This window comes from Thamnophis sirtalis, unplaced genomic scaffold, assembly GCF_051295495.1.
Source record: "Thamnophis sirtalis isolate CommonGarterSnake01/CBP01778 unplaced genomic scaffold, rThaSir2_p1.2 scaffold_9, whole genome shotgun sequence".
Taxonomy (NCBI): domain Eukaryota; kingdom Metazoa; phylum Chordata; class Lepidosauria; order Squamata; family Natricidae; genus Thamnophis; species Thamnophis sirtalis.
Window position 1 is genome coordinate 24,337,965 of NW_028261389.1, and position 15,873 is coordinate 24,353,837.

At 38.8% G+C, this 15,873-nt stretch overlaps 1 protein-coding gene across 2 annotated transcripts in view; it reads right to left on the reverse strand.

Annotated features, from left to right (window-relative positions):
- Window positions 1-15,414, reverse strand: part of SLC41A2 (solute carrier family 41 member 2) — a 34,604-nt gene extending 19,190 nt beyond the window's left edge. For both annotated transcript variants that reach the window (XR_015697706.1, XM_014059945.2), the window contains exons 1-4: window positions 15,265-15,414; window positions 7,309-8,021; window positions 3,201-3,308; window positions 2,463-2,534 (exon numbers count right to left, since the gene is read on the reverse strand). Coding sequence is in view for 1 of the 2 variants with exons in the window: in XM_014059945.2 (XP_013915420.2) it covers window positions 2,463-2,534; window positions 3,201-3,308; window positions 7,309-7,866 (738 nt within the window). In the remaining variant the exon portion in view is untranslated. The remainder of the gene's footprint in view (window positions 1-2,462; window positions 2,535-3,200; window positions 3,309-7,308; window positions 8,022-15,264) is intronic.
- Between the last annotated feature and the right edge of the window lie 459 nt (window positions 15,415-15,873).

Consider the following 15,873-nt stretch of genomic DNA (forward strand, 5'->3'; position numbering starts at 1 on the left):
ATAAATTTGGACTGGACTGCTTCCAAGCTATTAAACTTTGTACAAAATGCAAATCCGTACACCATGAAGAAGCTGACAGATGATCTTAGCAAGAAAAACTTTGCTAGCTGCAGGAATGAAATGTCCCTGGTTTGAACAGAAGACTCTTAAGACAGCTGTAGATCTAGCTATACTTGGCTAACTTGCTTGATAAGAGAAATGTGTGCCCAAATTAAGCGTAGAATTGCTTTTATTTTATTTTCACCTCCCAAATAAGTACTTGGCCTTATTGTTGGGGAGCTCTTATTTTTGAGGTGCAGGAGGCGACAAGCGTGGTCACCTCATGGCTGCTGCTGTGTTGCAATATTTTGGGAGAGGGCTTATTTTAGCACATGCGCTCAAAAGCCTGACTGGGCTTATTATCAGGGAAGGTCTTATTTTCAGGGAAATGAGGTATTTGTAAATACATGCCTGCTCTCCATTCCTTTGCCATTTATCTAACCTACTGTTGTGTCATACAAACACTAGCAATCAAGGTTTTTGGGTTTTTTTTTTGTAATTTGGTAAGTTGTTCTTTAAGGCAAAAGAAGCCAGTGCCGTCAATGCCACCCTCACTACCACCTGGAAAACTGATAAAATGTTCTCCGAATGTGGCAAACTGGGAATTGCACAATCTGCTAACATTGGGGAATGATGATTAATGATAGAGGGCTTTAATTATTGAACGGGTGTCCATATTAAAAGGGGAAGCCTAGAATACCTTGTCTTATTATATTTTTTAATAGAAATCGCATCAGATAGGTGCTCTTAGTGGGAACATCCCACTCTCAATGAGATGTTTTAGAATAATGAATTTGAATAAGGAGGAGCAGCTTTTTTAACCATTGAAGATACCTGAAGTTTTTGCCATGGCCTCTTCCTTGGAATCAGATCAAAAGCAGATTTGAAACCCACAAAGGCTGTAAAAAGAGTGCCTTTGGGCTAAAATGGTGCAAGACCAGTTGTCTAAGGTTGAACAGCCTCCTCTAAATCCTGTTTATTCCTCCATGTGAATATTTTCACTTTCGATCCAATCCAACAGTTTTAAATGAAGATACTTCCCATATAAGGGCTCAGTGGCTAAGAGTCTGAGTTTGTCGATCAGAAGATTGGCAGTTCAGCGGTTCGAATCCCAAGCACCTCCTAACAGGTTGAGCTCCAGTTACTTGTTACAGCTTCTGCCAACCTAGCAGTTCAAAAGCATGTAAAAAAATTCAAGTAGAAAAATAGGAATCACCTTTGGTGGGAAGATAACAGCCAGTGGTGGGTTTCAAAAATTATTAGAACCTCTTCTGTAGGTGCTGGCCTGCTTTGTGGGAGTGGCTTGCCAGTCATGTGACCGAGTGGGAGTGGCTTGCCAGCCATGTGACTGGGTGGGAGTGGCTTGACAGTCATGTGACTGGGTGGGCATGGCCATGTGACTGGGTGGGAGTGGCTTGCCAGCCATGTGACAAGGTGGGAGTAGCTTGTTAGCCATGTGACCAAGTGGGAATGGCTTGGCAGTCATGTGACTGGGTGGGCATGGCCAACTTGTAAAATGTGGTGAAACTCACTTAACAACGCTCTTGCTTAGCAACCAAAATGTTGGCTCAGAAACTCTGGCATTTGAAGCACGCAAGTCGTAAAGCTGTCAAGGTACAAGACCCTTGCACCCCTAACCCTTTAGGAAAAAAAATCCCAGGAGTGTTCAAACTTGACAGCTTTAAGACTTGTGGACTTCAACTCCCAGAATTCCTCCTCTTTCGCTTCATCTTGATGATGTGTGGACGGACTGGGGGAGGGAGCTGGAACTTGTTCTAAACGGCACTGTAGATTTGTGGAACCTCTTCTATAGAAGAGGTTAGAACTGGCAGGAACCCACCCCTGGTAACAGCGCTCCGTGTGCCCTCGGCGTTTAGTCAAGCCACATGACCATGGATAAGTCTTTGGACAGCACTGGCTCTTTGGCTTTGAAACGGAGATGAGCACCATCCCCTAGAACTGGAAATGACTAGCGTACTTGTGCAGGAGAATATTTACCTTTTACTTCCCTTATAGTTGCTTATTGTATTTAAGCAAGGTCTTTGGTATATAGTTTGCAGGGTTAAATCTATTTCCTGTATTCTTATAGAGCGAGATAGCTATGACCTCATTCCACTCAGATAAAAAAGGTGCTTATATTATTTACTTAAAATAAGATTTTTTTAAAAAAGTCAATTGGGTCTCCACCAATCTTTATTATCTTTTACCAACTCTCGAGGAATGAAATTATCTCCAGGAACTTCCCCAGATTTCAACCGCACAGTGAGATCCCTAGCATCAGCTATAGGCACAGAAGCAAATCAGGAGTCACAACTGTGGGAGGAACCAGCACTGGATTAATTAATCAGAGAGAGATTTTTCTTATACTACTTCTCCAAAATGAATAGAAACGGAGTTGTAATGATTTCTTTTAATGACCTTACCTGTTTTAAAGCCAAATTACCAATTATTAGATTCCACTTCTCAATGGGGGAATCCATTTTCCCGACGTTTACCTATGAAAAGCAATAAAGTGTTTTAACAATGGAAAAACCTTAAAGCACTTTCCTTATCATTACTTTAAAGAACTAAACATTTATTTTTTTTGTAAAAGCCCCTTTTCCAAATGTCATCAAGCTTTTTCAGCAGGGAGGGCTAGCAGAGGGCTTCTATGCAAGGCAAAAATGGCAACAATGAGCATACCTTGGTCTGAACCCGGAATTACGGTTGTAAGTCCTTGCAGTCATAAATCAAGGCACCCATGTGACCGGAAGTAATTGTTTGGCCTTTTTTCATGGCAGTCATCAAGCAAACATTGCAGTTATTAACCAAATGCAGCAGTCATTAAGCAAACTAATTCATTAAAGGGCTTTTTTTTTTACCATAAACTTGATTGCAGTCGCGTGAATGTAGAATACCACGATCAATCATATAGCTGACCTGACTGACATGCAATCACATAACCAGGGGTGTAGGACACGTCCATTTACAACAGGACATAAAGCACCCAATTCATGACCAACCTAACTTTGAATGGCCGTACCACATTACCTGCCCTTAGACAAAAATTTACTAAAAAGTTCTACTATATGAGGTAGAAGTCAGAAGGATAAATTTCTACAAATGCAACCATTCCTAAAGAAATAGTTGATTATCAACCCCAAAATGTTACCCAAACTTACTGCTGTGGATAGTCGAGATGCCAGAGTCATTTCCAGGTTACCCTTCAAGCCAAGTAATGCAGGGACCAAGATGAAAACTTCAGTAATGTTTCTGAACACTTCCCAATGCTATTAAACAATGATAAATATTGTTATTTATTGTTATATGTGGTCAATACAATATAGCTTGGTCAATACAAGCTATATTGACCAAGCTAAGTTGTTACATTGTTAAACTTTTCTTACCGACTAATGGTTAGCGGCTTTACAAAATATGAGGCCTTTTTATTTCTGGAACTAATGGCGGACAGAAGTGAATAATCTTATATTACTGATTTTCATTTTAGAATACAAATAAAATGAAATAGTCAACCTATTGCTACTCCTGCATTGGATTCATAGTACTAACACCATGCTTTCCAAAACCGCTTGGATTTGATAACTGGGACTTAAATGGAGATATTTAATGATACCTTACTTCTTGGGAGAGGAATATCTCCTGTCTTCTTTTCTATCACCTGGATGAAAGGGGGACCGTCTCCCTATTCTAGAATAGCTGACAGCGGCATCACAACCTACCTAGATGAACTCTTTCACATGGAGAAAAAGCTACAAGACTGGAACTGGAACTCAGGTAGAGGGGGAAGAGAGGGTGGACATTCTAGGAAAGGGGATCTGACAGGTTCTGTTACAAATTTATGGCAGACGCACTTGGTTAACCAAACAAAAAACAAAAGCTTTTTATTAGTGGTATTTCACAAGACAAACATGAGTATGAATAGGCGGGGCTCAACAGCTATTTCCTGCAATACCTGTTACATTTTTATGCTCCCCACTTAGAACAGCAAAATGCCTTAGATTTGCAGTAAGTAGAGGAAAGAAAAAAAGTAGAAGACCTGATAATTAGAATTAAGTAGTGGCCAACTTCTACGGCTTCTCTATTGATGAGAAAAGATGAAGATTTATCAGGGGGAAAAAGTAGGCAATACAATAAAAACTGAAACAGGGAGCAATTCTCCTTAAGATAAAATCAAGCAAACTTGAAAAGGTCAAGAGTGGCAAATATATGTGACGCAGAAAATAATATGTACCTCTGGAATTCAGAAACAGTTTCAGGCCCTTGCAAAAAATGATAATAACAAGACTAAACCTTCAGGGAAAGAAAGGGAGACACAGATCAGGACACAAGATAATGATTTCTTGAAGGGCAGGAGAATTTGGTTTTTTTCTTGGACTCTGCAAAGATATGAGTATTCTGGAAGTTAATGATTCATTACTAATGAGGAACCAAAACAAATCTGCGTCAATCTAACCCATCAGCTCAAGGAAGCATACCGTCTACTAGGATTGTGACAAAATAGTTTCTGTATTTTCCAATTCCAGTGGAAATTATCACTTTCTATGATATAATATAGAAAAACTACAACTGCAGCTGCTCGTATCCAACGAAAATCATTTGGCAATAGTTGGGCCTTTGTATTAAATTAGGTGGAGAATTAATAAAAAACAGTACTGACACTGTTAATATTTACAATTGCTTGTCCAATTAAGGATAATATATGGATGATGATTTCTAAAACTGATTTTTTCCCCCTAACAAACATAAAAAGAGGAAGAGGGGACTTAGACTCTGTCAAGCACGGTATTTCCTGGAAATTTCTGTTTGCCTTATTGATAACTTTCTTCTCCAGACGATGAAGGAAGGTCCAGCCAATACCAGCTATTCTTGATTTGATATGAACCAATGGAGAAGAATTAATCAAGAAGACGGAAAGAAGATGAATTTTGCTGGAAAGTGATACCATAATACTGGAATTCTTGATTTCTTGCGAAAGTAAAATTGAATGTACCGAGGGGCAATTTCACTTACCTTCCCTACCAGTTTGCAAATGTGAGCATGCGTGCATGGGCTCAGCCTTCTGCAAAAACGCTTTTGGCAAAAAAGGACTAAATGGGATGCCATAGAGCCGGGGCGGGTGGGCAGGGCCACCCGCAATTTCTGCTATCGATTCAGGTGAACCGGTCCGAACCGGTAGAAATACCACCTCTGAATGTACCAGTAGTTACACTGATATCTTGGACCTTTCAGATTTTAATAAACTCAAAGCAATGAAAATTCTGTGGCAGGGGAAATTAATATGAAATATTTGGATCAATATGGATAAAATTTTCTAAAAAGAGAGATACTAAAAGCCCAATTGTAAACCACTCCAGGAAGAATAAAGCATGGAAGAAAACAGAAAACAACAAATATGGCTACACAAAGAGTTTAGTGTAGCCTTAGTAAAATCTGAAAATAAATGAAACAGGGTCAGTCTGCCGAAAAAAAGGGGGGGGGGAAATAGCCCAGAATTATTACAATAGTGACAGGAAAACCAAAACTCAGAATTAATCTAGATTGCTGAAGGATGTTAAGAACAACAGTAAATACTGGTTTAAAAAATATAAAATATAAAAATAAAAAGCAGGAAACCTTCTGCCAAGGGTAGATGGCAAAAATCAAAGAAAGGACAGCTCTTGGACCCAATGTCTCTAACAAGTGCGTGCTCCACCAAGCAATTGTCTAGAGCAGAATAAATTGCATCGTGGAATACTAAAATAGCATGCTAGTGGGCTAGTGAACTTTTAAACATTTTCTTTAAGAAAATGTCTGGAGATGGGTGAAATGCCAACTGCCTTGTAGAAAGTAAATGTTATCCCTATAGACCAGCCATTCCAACATTATTTAAAAAATAAAGTGAATAATACTTAACAGAAACCCTATTTTAGAATAATTCAGATAAACCGAGCAGCCTGTTAGACTGCTTGTCAAGTCTGAAAAAAACAGATTTGGAGGATAACAAAGATGATTAAGGAATGAAGACTTAAAACTATTATAAAGACAGGCACCAAATAGGAAGTGCTCAGTTTTGCAAAGAAAAGACTGTGGGAAGTTATGAGAGCAACTTCAACATCTAACAGGATGTCACGCATAAGAAAAGCTATTCTGTGCTATTTATTAGAGACATAATGAATAATGAATTTAAGTTATGGGGATGAGGTTATTCCGCTAGTCATTGCCAACTAAAGGGGCAGTGCTCATCTCTGTTTCAAAGCCATTAAGCCATCACTGTCCGAAGATATTTCCATGGTCATGTGGCCAGCATGACATCACGGAGCACTGTTGCCTTTCCACCAAAGTGGTACCTATTTATCTATTTGCCTTTGCATGATTTTGAACTGCTAGGTTGACAGGAGCTGGGGTGAGGATGGGAGTTCACCCCGATGTGTGGAGCTCAGATCTCGAACCTGGGCTGCTGGCTTTCCAGCCAACAAGCCCAGTGTCTTAATCACTGATCCACCATGCCCCCCCCTTAAGTTATAGGGAGACATAAGGCATGGGGGGACATTCTAATTGAATGTTAAGGAAATATCTAATAATAAAAGCATTTTACTGTAAAATTATTTATCAAGAAAAGAGATGAGCTCTCTTCACAGGATGGCAACCATCTGTCTAGAATATTTTAGCTTTAATATCTGAACTGAACAGAAACAGCACAGAGTAGTTCAAAGTAATCCTCCCAATGCTAGAATTCTATGAATCTCCCACCCACCCTCAGTAGATAGTTGTGGATAAACATAACTAGAAGTTTAAAATCTAATCAAAACTTGGAGAGATTCAAAAATCTGTACCGCTACTGAAACTGGGGATATAGTCATGTTTCAAAAAAAAAAAACCACATCATCACCCCATCCTGAAAACATGGACATAATCATAAATAAGGCACTCCTCATCCTTAGTATATTTTTTAAAAAAAATATAAAATGCCACAATTAAATCCATCAAGAAGTATCTCTGGGTTTTCCTGAATAAGTTTTTATTTTTACTAATTAGACTTAAATTACAACAATCAACTTGTGGAAAAAAACAGGTTTTTTTCCTACCCTGACCGATGTGCATTAAAACTCCAGAGATTTTGAAGGAGGTCAAAAGTTCTGCCAGTGTACTGTTATTCCACAAATTATTCCTCAAGTGGGGGGGGGAGCAGAAATTCTGGGGAACCACGGAAGTGTTATAAAGATGACACTATCTAAAACCCTAGTCCAGAAACATCATGTTTACAGTACTATATGATAAGCAAATACCTACCTGAACAATATCTAGAACCATCCCTGCGGACACTGTTCCGAATCCTGCTAGCAAGAATGGCACAAGTATCTGCAATGCCATAATGCTACTGGATTCCTTGGGCTGTTTTCTACTTCCTTCCACAATGGGAGAAGTTTCATCATTGTCGCTAGGTAAATGGTTCTCCTGCAGCATAGCATCCATTTCTGAAGAGTCAGTCCCATCTGAATAATTGTAACTTGCAAAGTTATCATACTTTGGGCTACAGCTTGATGAATTGTGTCCATTACTCCCATGATAGGCTGATTCTGAAAAGTGATGATAATCCATGCGTTGATCAGTCCTAATACTGAAATTGTGTCCTGATGGCTGCAATCCATCTTGCCAGAGACTATTTCCTTTCTTATGTCTCTCTTCTTGGGTTTTGTGATAAACAATTGGAACCATGCTCAACAGTAAGTTCAAGAATTTGTCAGACTGAATTGCATTTAGATTTATAGTCCAGTTTACAAATCCTCCTTCACTATAGGCGTTATCATTTCTTTTCTTGCTGACAGATCTTCCTTTACAATTAGTCATACTGTTTTGGAAATATTGTTTTGATAATCACTTCAGAGCTCTCAACAAATTTTATAGTTATACAGGAACAAAGAAAGTGCTTTTTTGTCTACTATGTAGAAAGTGTTCTTTTTATGTCTTTTTGGTCTTGAACAATTCCATAACCCAGTTTAAATCTGAAAAACAATATAGCAAAAATAAATTAATTTTACCATTTCTCATATTTGATAATTTCTTTTGAGTGGTTTATCATATTTTTGCATTCTAACAACACAATTATATCCTTGAGTTATATTACTGCTAAATCCTCTACACAAGTACAAGGTAGAAAATATAAAGACACAATGATGATTTCAGTGAATACTGTATATAAACTCAATTAAATAGTCTTTGGTGCTCTCTAAACTTGGTGGTTTGCTTGCAGATGTTTCATTATCCAACTAGGAAGCATCTATAGTATTAGTTGAGTATGGGACTCACTCCTATTTATATACAATAGGTTGCCCTATTAATGTTGTTGGGGGTATTGTTTTTTCCCACTGTAGTTTCTTGATTAGGTTATTGTTTTCTGCTGGTTTGTCTAGTGTTAATCCCTGTTTATCTAGGTTTTTGCTGCTGGAGAAGATACTTCAGGTTTTTTTGTTTTTGTTTCTTTCTAAGCTTTTTTTAATTGTCCATTTTGAATGGTGTGTAAATGTGATTTATCTCTGTGTCTACTGATAGCTGATTAGTCCAAACACCAAGCTTCCAGGAATATGCTAGCATTTTTTGGATTTATCTTCATCTAGGATGTTTACCAGTTGAAACCTTGGTTAAATTGATCCTGTGTTGTAAGAGTAAGAAGTTTTCAATGTGCCTTCAATGAACTCCTTAATCTCCTTAATCCTCAATCACAATGAGGGATCATTTCTGTATGTCACACCAACACCACCATAAAAAATCCGAATAAAGGACACACAAATCAGATATAAAGCAGAGGGCAGTGACACTGAGTCTTTGTTTCAAGTTATAAAATAATTTTGGCAAGCATTTTGCAAAGCAAGACATCACATTTTTAATAGCTCAAAATACAATATCTTCTGCCAATGCACCAAGTATTGGAAAATCCCCTAACAAATGAATGGAATTATATGGATACTCTTAATTTTATTACTGATAGTGATTAAATAAACCAATGCATGAGAAAAACAATCAATCAGAAACCAAATATGCCTTTTATTTTCTTTGAAGGTACATTTTAGCAATTTAGATGGTAATATTTTTAATAGCGTCCTTTGCATTGTTAATTAAAAACTAAAAGTTACTAGCTTAAGAACTTTTGTTAATGCTTAACATACTTTATATAAGCCAAATTATGGAGTCAGAAGTAGGTAATGTTTAATTAAGCGGAGATCAGGCACCAATATAATGAAAGAAGTAATACATAATGAAAGAAACAATTGAAAATCTTTTTACATTTAAAGGATTTGTCTTATTGATTCATTTGACAAACAAACAATATATCTTGGATATGCTTGCCATATATAATGAGGAAGATTGTTCTTATGCATCCTTCATAATTTAGAAATAACATTTTTTTAGAGCAAAACAGTTATATTGTCTTTAGAAATAATTATGTATTTGCAGAAACTATCTTTAATTATATACAAAATTACATAATGTTACATACAGATGAATCCTATAATATTGCATTGATTTAGTGATGTTAACACTAAAGTAAATTTTCTAAACTTCTATAGAATAAGCTATGCCTAATGACAGAAGGATGTAAACTTGCAGAACTTTATTATGTGTGTCTGTCTATCAGACAATGAGAATATACATTTTTAAATTCCCGAGGAGGAGGAGGAGGAGGAGGAGGAGAAATAAAAGAGCAAATATTGGGTAACATTTGTAACGATGAGATTTGAAGTTTAGACTTGCTCTTGCAAGGTATATATAGACTTTAGAAGTATCCAATGATTTTTATCGTTTCTGAGTGTACTATATTTCACTTAAACTCCTGCCAGATCTTTATATGATTAGTAATCCTGTTAATTCTTTACTCTTCCTGCCAAATTGGATTACTGATAATTACATTGTCTGCATTAAGTATGCCTCATGGGTCAGATCATAAACTATTTTGATTAGCCAGATTAGCAGTCTGCTCACGCGTTTACTAGATTAGCAAATAAGTACATCCTATGAGCATAATGGTTTCTCGTTTTACATGGTGTTCCTGATGCTTCATATTCATAATACCAGGATTTTCAACAAAATTACTTGCTAAAGTGTTAGGGGATGTACAGAACTATAAGATTCATAAGGCAACATTTTGTTTTGATTTGCTAAAATATTTCTTGATCTTTAAAGTACTTTAAAGTATTAAAGAACTTTATTTTACAGTAGTAGCTTTTAATTGCTCAATGATAAAGTTAATTGCACAGCAAGTTAAATTATGGAGAGATGGGTGGCAGAATGAGACTGAATCTGGATCTTGAACTGAAAAACTGCACCGATTTTATGAACAGATACAGATCACATCATTCCCATCTAGATTATTATATCTAACTCGAATATTTATTTATATCTTTGTTTGTTTTTTTAATATTTATGCCACGCATCTCCCCTTTATAAGGTTATTACGGATAGCTTACAATTTATAAAAACAAATAGAAAAATAATTAAAACATTAAAACTACACAGATTAACACTTCAACCAGAACTAAGAGATGGACAAGGTGGACATGAGGTTGTCTTACCCTATCAGCCATCTCCAATGCTGAGTGCCCCCCTTGGGGCACCAGGCCAACCAACAAAGCTAGTTTCCAGAAGGCCAAAAGAGTAGGGCACTTCTTCTGTCCACTTGTAGCGAGTTCCAAAGGGCCGGGAACCACAGTGGAAAAGGCTTTTCTCATTGACCCCACTGCTGCAATTACTTAGCATATGGGTCTGTATTAGGCCTCTTCCAGTGGAGCGAGTGGAGCAGGCTAGTCCCATTGGGTCAGGTACTCTGGACTCATGCCATATAGGGCTTTCAAGGTAATAACCAACACCTTGAATTGGACTCAGAAGCAAACTGGTAACCAATGAAGCTCAGGCAATAGCTGTGTTCATGTGCCACCCAAAACTGTGTGCATTCGGCATTCTATACCAGCTGTAGCTTCCAAATACTCTTCAAGGGTAGCCCCATTGCAGTAATCTACTAAGTAATCCACTAAGAAGGCATGAATGACTGTGCACAGGGTCTCATGATTCAGATAAGGTTCTTTTCCTTGAGCCTGCTTGCTGGAATTCCTCAGAGTATATTTGTTTATTAGCTCTACATATGAAATATAATCTTTCTTTCTTTCCAGATGTTCATAAACTTCATCTCCCCACTCACATTGTCCAGTAAGGAATGCTAGAACTTAGACAGCAATATATCTGAAGGACCTCTCTTCTAACATTATCAATTCAAACGTCAAATCAAACCATAGTTTTGAATCCAATCCATTGCTGACATTTTCAACTGCACATATAAATTGTGGGATGGAATGAACTTCCCAGCTACTGAATAAATCATGCTGACTGTTATAGGTTTCCAATGTTTTAACTACATAAATTTCGATGATGTAGCAGCCCTGGAGAAGAGCAAAACAATGGCTTATCAAAGTTGATGTTTTAGCCCTAAACCCGGTCAAACATGGCTTGTTATTTTGGTTTATCAGACTACAGGAACTGCAATTTGAGAAGCTATTGTACCCAAACAGTTATGTACAAGCAGGTTTGAATAACTCCAGTATCTGCAGGACAGCCATATATATTGCATACAAAATCATTAATGCAAAGTGTGCTAAACATTTCATCTTACAGGGAAATAGAAACTAAGCTAAAGAGATGAAATGCAATAGAATTCAAGAAGACTGAACAAAAGGACTGGTAAAAAGCAGACATGTTTAACTAACACCTGACAAGTAGCCAACACCCAAAACTTTATCCAGATTTTGACTTTTTATTTTAATGATCTGGCAGCTCAGGGCAAATAAACTGCCTAATTTACCTCAAGCAGAAGTTATTTTCCCTATCTTCACAGGCATTTTAAAGTTGGGAAAGGTAAACATTTTGACAGAGACAAATAAGAAAAAATGACACAACTAGGGCCACTCTAAAAGAGATTTGTGAAACCATTTTTCATCAATGGAAATTTACTCCTTAGAGAAAGTATCTTAGCATCTGCATACTAGTCATAACCAGGGCCACAGCACTCATCCCTTTTTATCATTTTAGGTTTAGCTCTTCTTTCCAAAGTTTTTTGCTGCATCCCACCGAGAAAATAGGCAGTAATAATAGACGTTTCCGAAGTAGGGATTATAATGGGCTCACAGACATGTCGGCATCCTTGAAAGGATCAAATTTATACTAAAAGAACTAAAGTTGCTAGGATAATGCTTTCCTGAAGCCCATGCCATAAAGATCCCTAATTTTTAACCAAAGTTAAACTTAATAACCTTGATGTAAATAGTTTGGCTGCCCTTTTATTTTACAACAAAGGTGGCCAAATCAATTAATATAGGATAAGCAGAGGAAAAAATTTCCCTAGAAATTTTTTTTTGTTCCTAATATCTGGGAGATATTAAAATATTTTGGTTGTAACTCAAAGCAATAACAGGATTTCCATAACTTTTCAATTGTTTTCAAGATGGTTGAAAAAAATATCCTTTTGTGAAAAGCCTGCCAAGGGTAGGACTGCAGCTCTGGGGCATAACATCAGATATAATGATAAACAGAACCAGAGCCAAAAGTAGTTGCAGTTTTTAGCTTTAATAGATTATACCTGTTTCATGCCACTCTGTTCTCTCTCTCCATCAACACAAACTGCAAGTTTCCCATGCCAATGCCATACCTCCATACTATTAAAGGCAATTATTGCTTAAAATAAAACTGTGCTAAATGATGGTGCCAAAGATCAGATACCTACGGAACAGAAAACCATTGAAATTAAGCTCTGCTGTGCTTTCATAACTTTGAAGGCCTCTCTCTGCCAAATAAAGTATAAATCTAGCAGGGTTCGTAATCCTTCTTAATGCCAAGAAAGTACAGGAAGTAATCACAGCTGCCCAAAATGTTAAAGTGAGATTAGAAATCCAAAATATTCAGGAGCCTTTTGTACAATATTATCTACCAATGTAATCAGTATACATTTTAATCAAGTCCTGATTACCTATCTCTGCTTCAGATTACATTCCCAAAATATTACGGTCTCATTCATCATCTCATTCCTAATTAATTGTAATCCTGTTCCCTACAGTTTTGTGTGATACTATTGAAATAGCAGCATATTCCCACATAGACTTGTATCTAACTGGATCACTTACACACCTATTATACAAAATTTGGAAGCTTCTATGTGGTTATGAAAAGACAGAATTACTATCCTTCTTTGCAAGAACTGGATCTGCACAACAGAAGAAATTCACCCATGCCTTACATTTTACTTAAGATAAAGGTAAAGGTTCCCTTCGCACATGTGTGCTAGTCGTTCACGACTCTAGGGGGCAGAGCTCATCTCCATTTCAAAGCCGAAGAGCCAGCACGGTCCGAAGACCTCTCCATGGTCATGTGGCCAGCATGACTAAACACCAAAGGCCCACGCAACGCTGTTACCTTCCCACCAAAGGTGGTCCCTATTTTTCTACTTGATTTTTACCTGCTTTCGAACTGCTAGGTTGGCAGAAGCTGGGACAAGTAACGGGAGCTCACTCTGTTATCCGGCACTAGGGATTCGAACTGCCAACCTTTCTGATCGACATTTTTGCCATGCAAAATGACAATAAGATAGTTTATTTAGCTGAAATAACAGATTATAATACCTTGGAACAGTGTTTCTCAAACTCAGCAACTTTAAGATGTGTGGATCTCAACTCCTAGAATTACTCGTTCTGGCTGGAGAATTCTGAGAGTTAAGGTTCATACACTTAAAATGGCTAAAGTTGAGAAACAGTTTAGAGTGACATAAGCCTAGTCTGTACCATATTGCTGAGGTTGTTATTCATATCTGGAACCATTTTTTAAAGAATAATACCTAATGAAAATTAACATTTAATAACTTAAACCTTAAATTTTAGCTTTAATATGTTTTATCACTCTGGCTTTCAGTTTTTAAAACTGAACCTTTAAAACAATATATTGTACATTGAATTTCAGCCCACATTATTCAGAAATAAAGTTGATGAAAATTTCTTCCCTTGCCTCAGGTAGCCATTCTTCAATGATTAACAACAGGCAACATGCCAGGACTGTTGGGTGGAAAATCTTGAGTTTTGAATTGCAAATGTTTGTGGTGTAGAATTTATAGTTTGTGACAAATACTGGTAACCTGATTAAAGCCAGACAGATATAACTTCATGCAATCAAATCAGTGATGAAGGGCACAACCCCCAGATATGTATTCTTCAAGTAAAAACTGAGAATAAAGTACACAGAAAACCATCACAGTACTTTTTTGTGATGTTTCCATTATGATCTCCATGATCTCTACTCTCTAATCTGTTTCTAGTTTCTTCTCCATAAGTAACATCATCTGTTAATTATTTTTAAACCAATTGTTTATTGCCTACTGCTTCATTAAAGCAATAACCAACTTCTCCTTGTTTTTCTGACTTTCATATACTTTCAAGTCGTTAATCTTTTATAAGCAAGAAATTGCTAAGCCAAGGCATCCTTTTGCCAATAACAAAAAATTACTAAATTAAAAAAAACACAGATTGACCTTCATCAAGCTGTATGCATGGCCTTGAATTGTGGCTTTGCCAACAATCTTTTAAAGAGCTCTCTACTGAACTTCCTTGAATCAGCCAAGTTCACCTCCATGAGCTTTCCTTCTCCAACCTCCAAGCAACAAAAATGACAAAGGTATCACATTACCCTAGTGTAACCCTACCTTAAAGTACTATGACCAATATCATTAAGACACTCAAGCTTATAAATTGTAGAACTTGCCCCTTCAAAGACCCCAGCTGCGCAGAAAGGGCAACAGAGTGGATCTGGGGTTGAGTGGGCGGATACCCACCCAGTCAACACTATTGGAGGAAGGAAGTGACCTACTTTTTAGGATCCTAGGGATCTTATACAAGACCATAGGGTTACCCACCCAAGCCTCGTGGGGATGGAGATCTCAGTGCATCTGCCATCCGTGGGAACTGAGAAAGGAAGGGCGGGGGTAGCTGAAATCTGCCACCTTTTGCTGTCTCGGGTGGGCGGGGAGAGCGGAAAGGAAGGTGGCTTCCAAGAGAAGAAGCCGGGGAAGCCCCAGCCCAGGTGACGGAGGCGAAAGGCACGTTTCCTCCTAACCAAGAGCAACCCGACTGCTGCCTTACTTTCCTTCTGGGACCCGCCAGGCCAGGGAATCCCCTCCTCCGGCTCCCGCCTTGGCGCCCATCTCCAGCTCCCCAGACCTACCTGGCCAGGGACGGCGGGGCTGGCCCCAGCCTCTCGCAGCAGATGCCGCCGCTTGCCATCCTCCGTCGGGCGCAGCGCCCAGAAGCTGCCCGCTCAGCACAGGAAGAAGGAACCTGCCCGGCGGCCGCGGAGTTATTGACAGCTCCTCGGGGCCTCCGCCCCCACTGAGCAGGCGCGGCCAAAGTCGGCGGGGGCGAGGGGCGTGACTAGCCGGGAACCCCCCCCCCCCCCACCAGCCCGGGTGATGTGGCCGGTGCGCGTCGGAGATGCCTCCTCCGAGGACCGGCCGCCCCGCCCGGCCCCCGCGGGAACAAAAAAGGGCGACGACGTCCAGCTCTTGGTCCAGCCAACTGGCCGCTTTCCCACGCGATGGGGACGGGATCCTCAGTAGGAGGCGCGGTGAACAGCCACCTGGTCGACAGAGCTTCCCCAAATCCGGGGCACTCCAACGGAGTTGGACTTCAGCACCCATAATCCCCAGCTAGAGCGGGCTTTGAGGAACCTATTGGGAGGAACTGGGGATTGTCATGATGCATTCTTTTGAATGATGCAATACATATTGTATCAAGGTTGACTCAGCCGAGGTCGGCAAAACGAGGGCCCAGATTG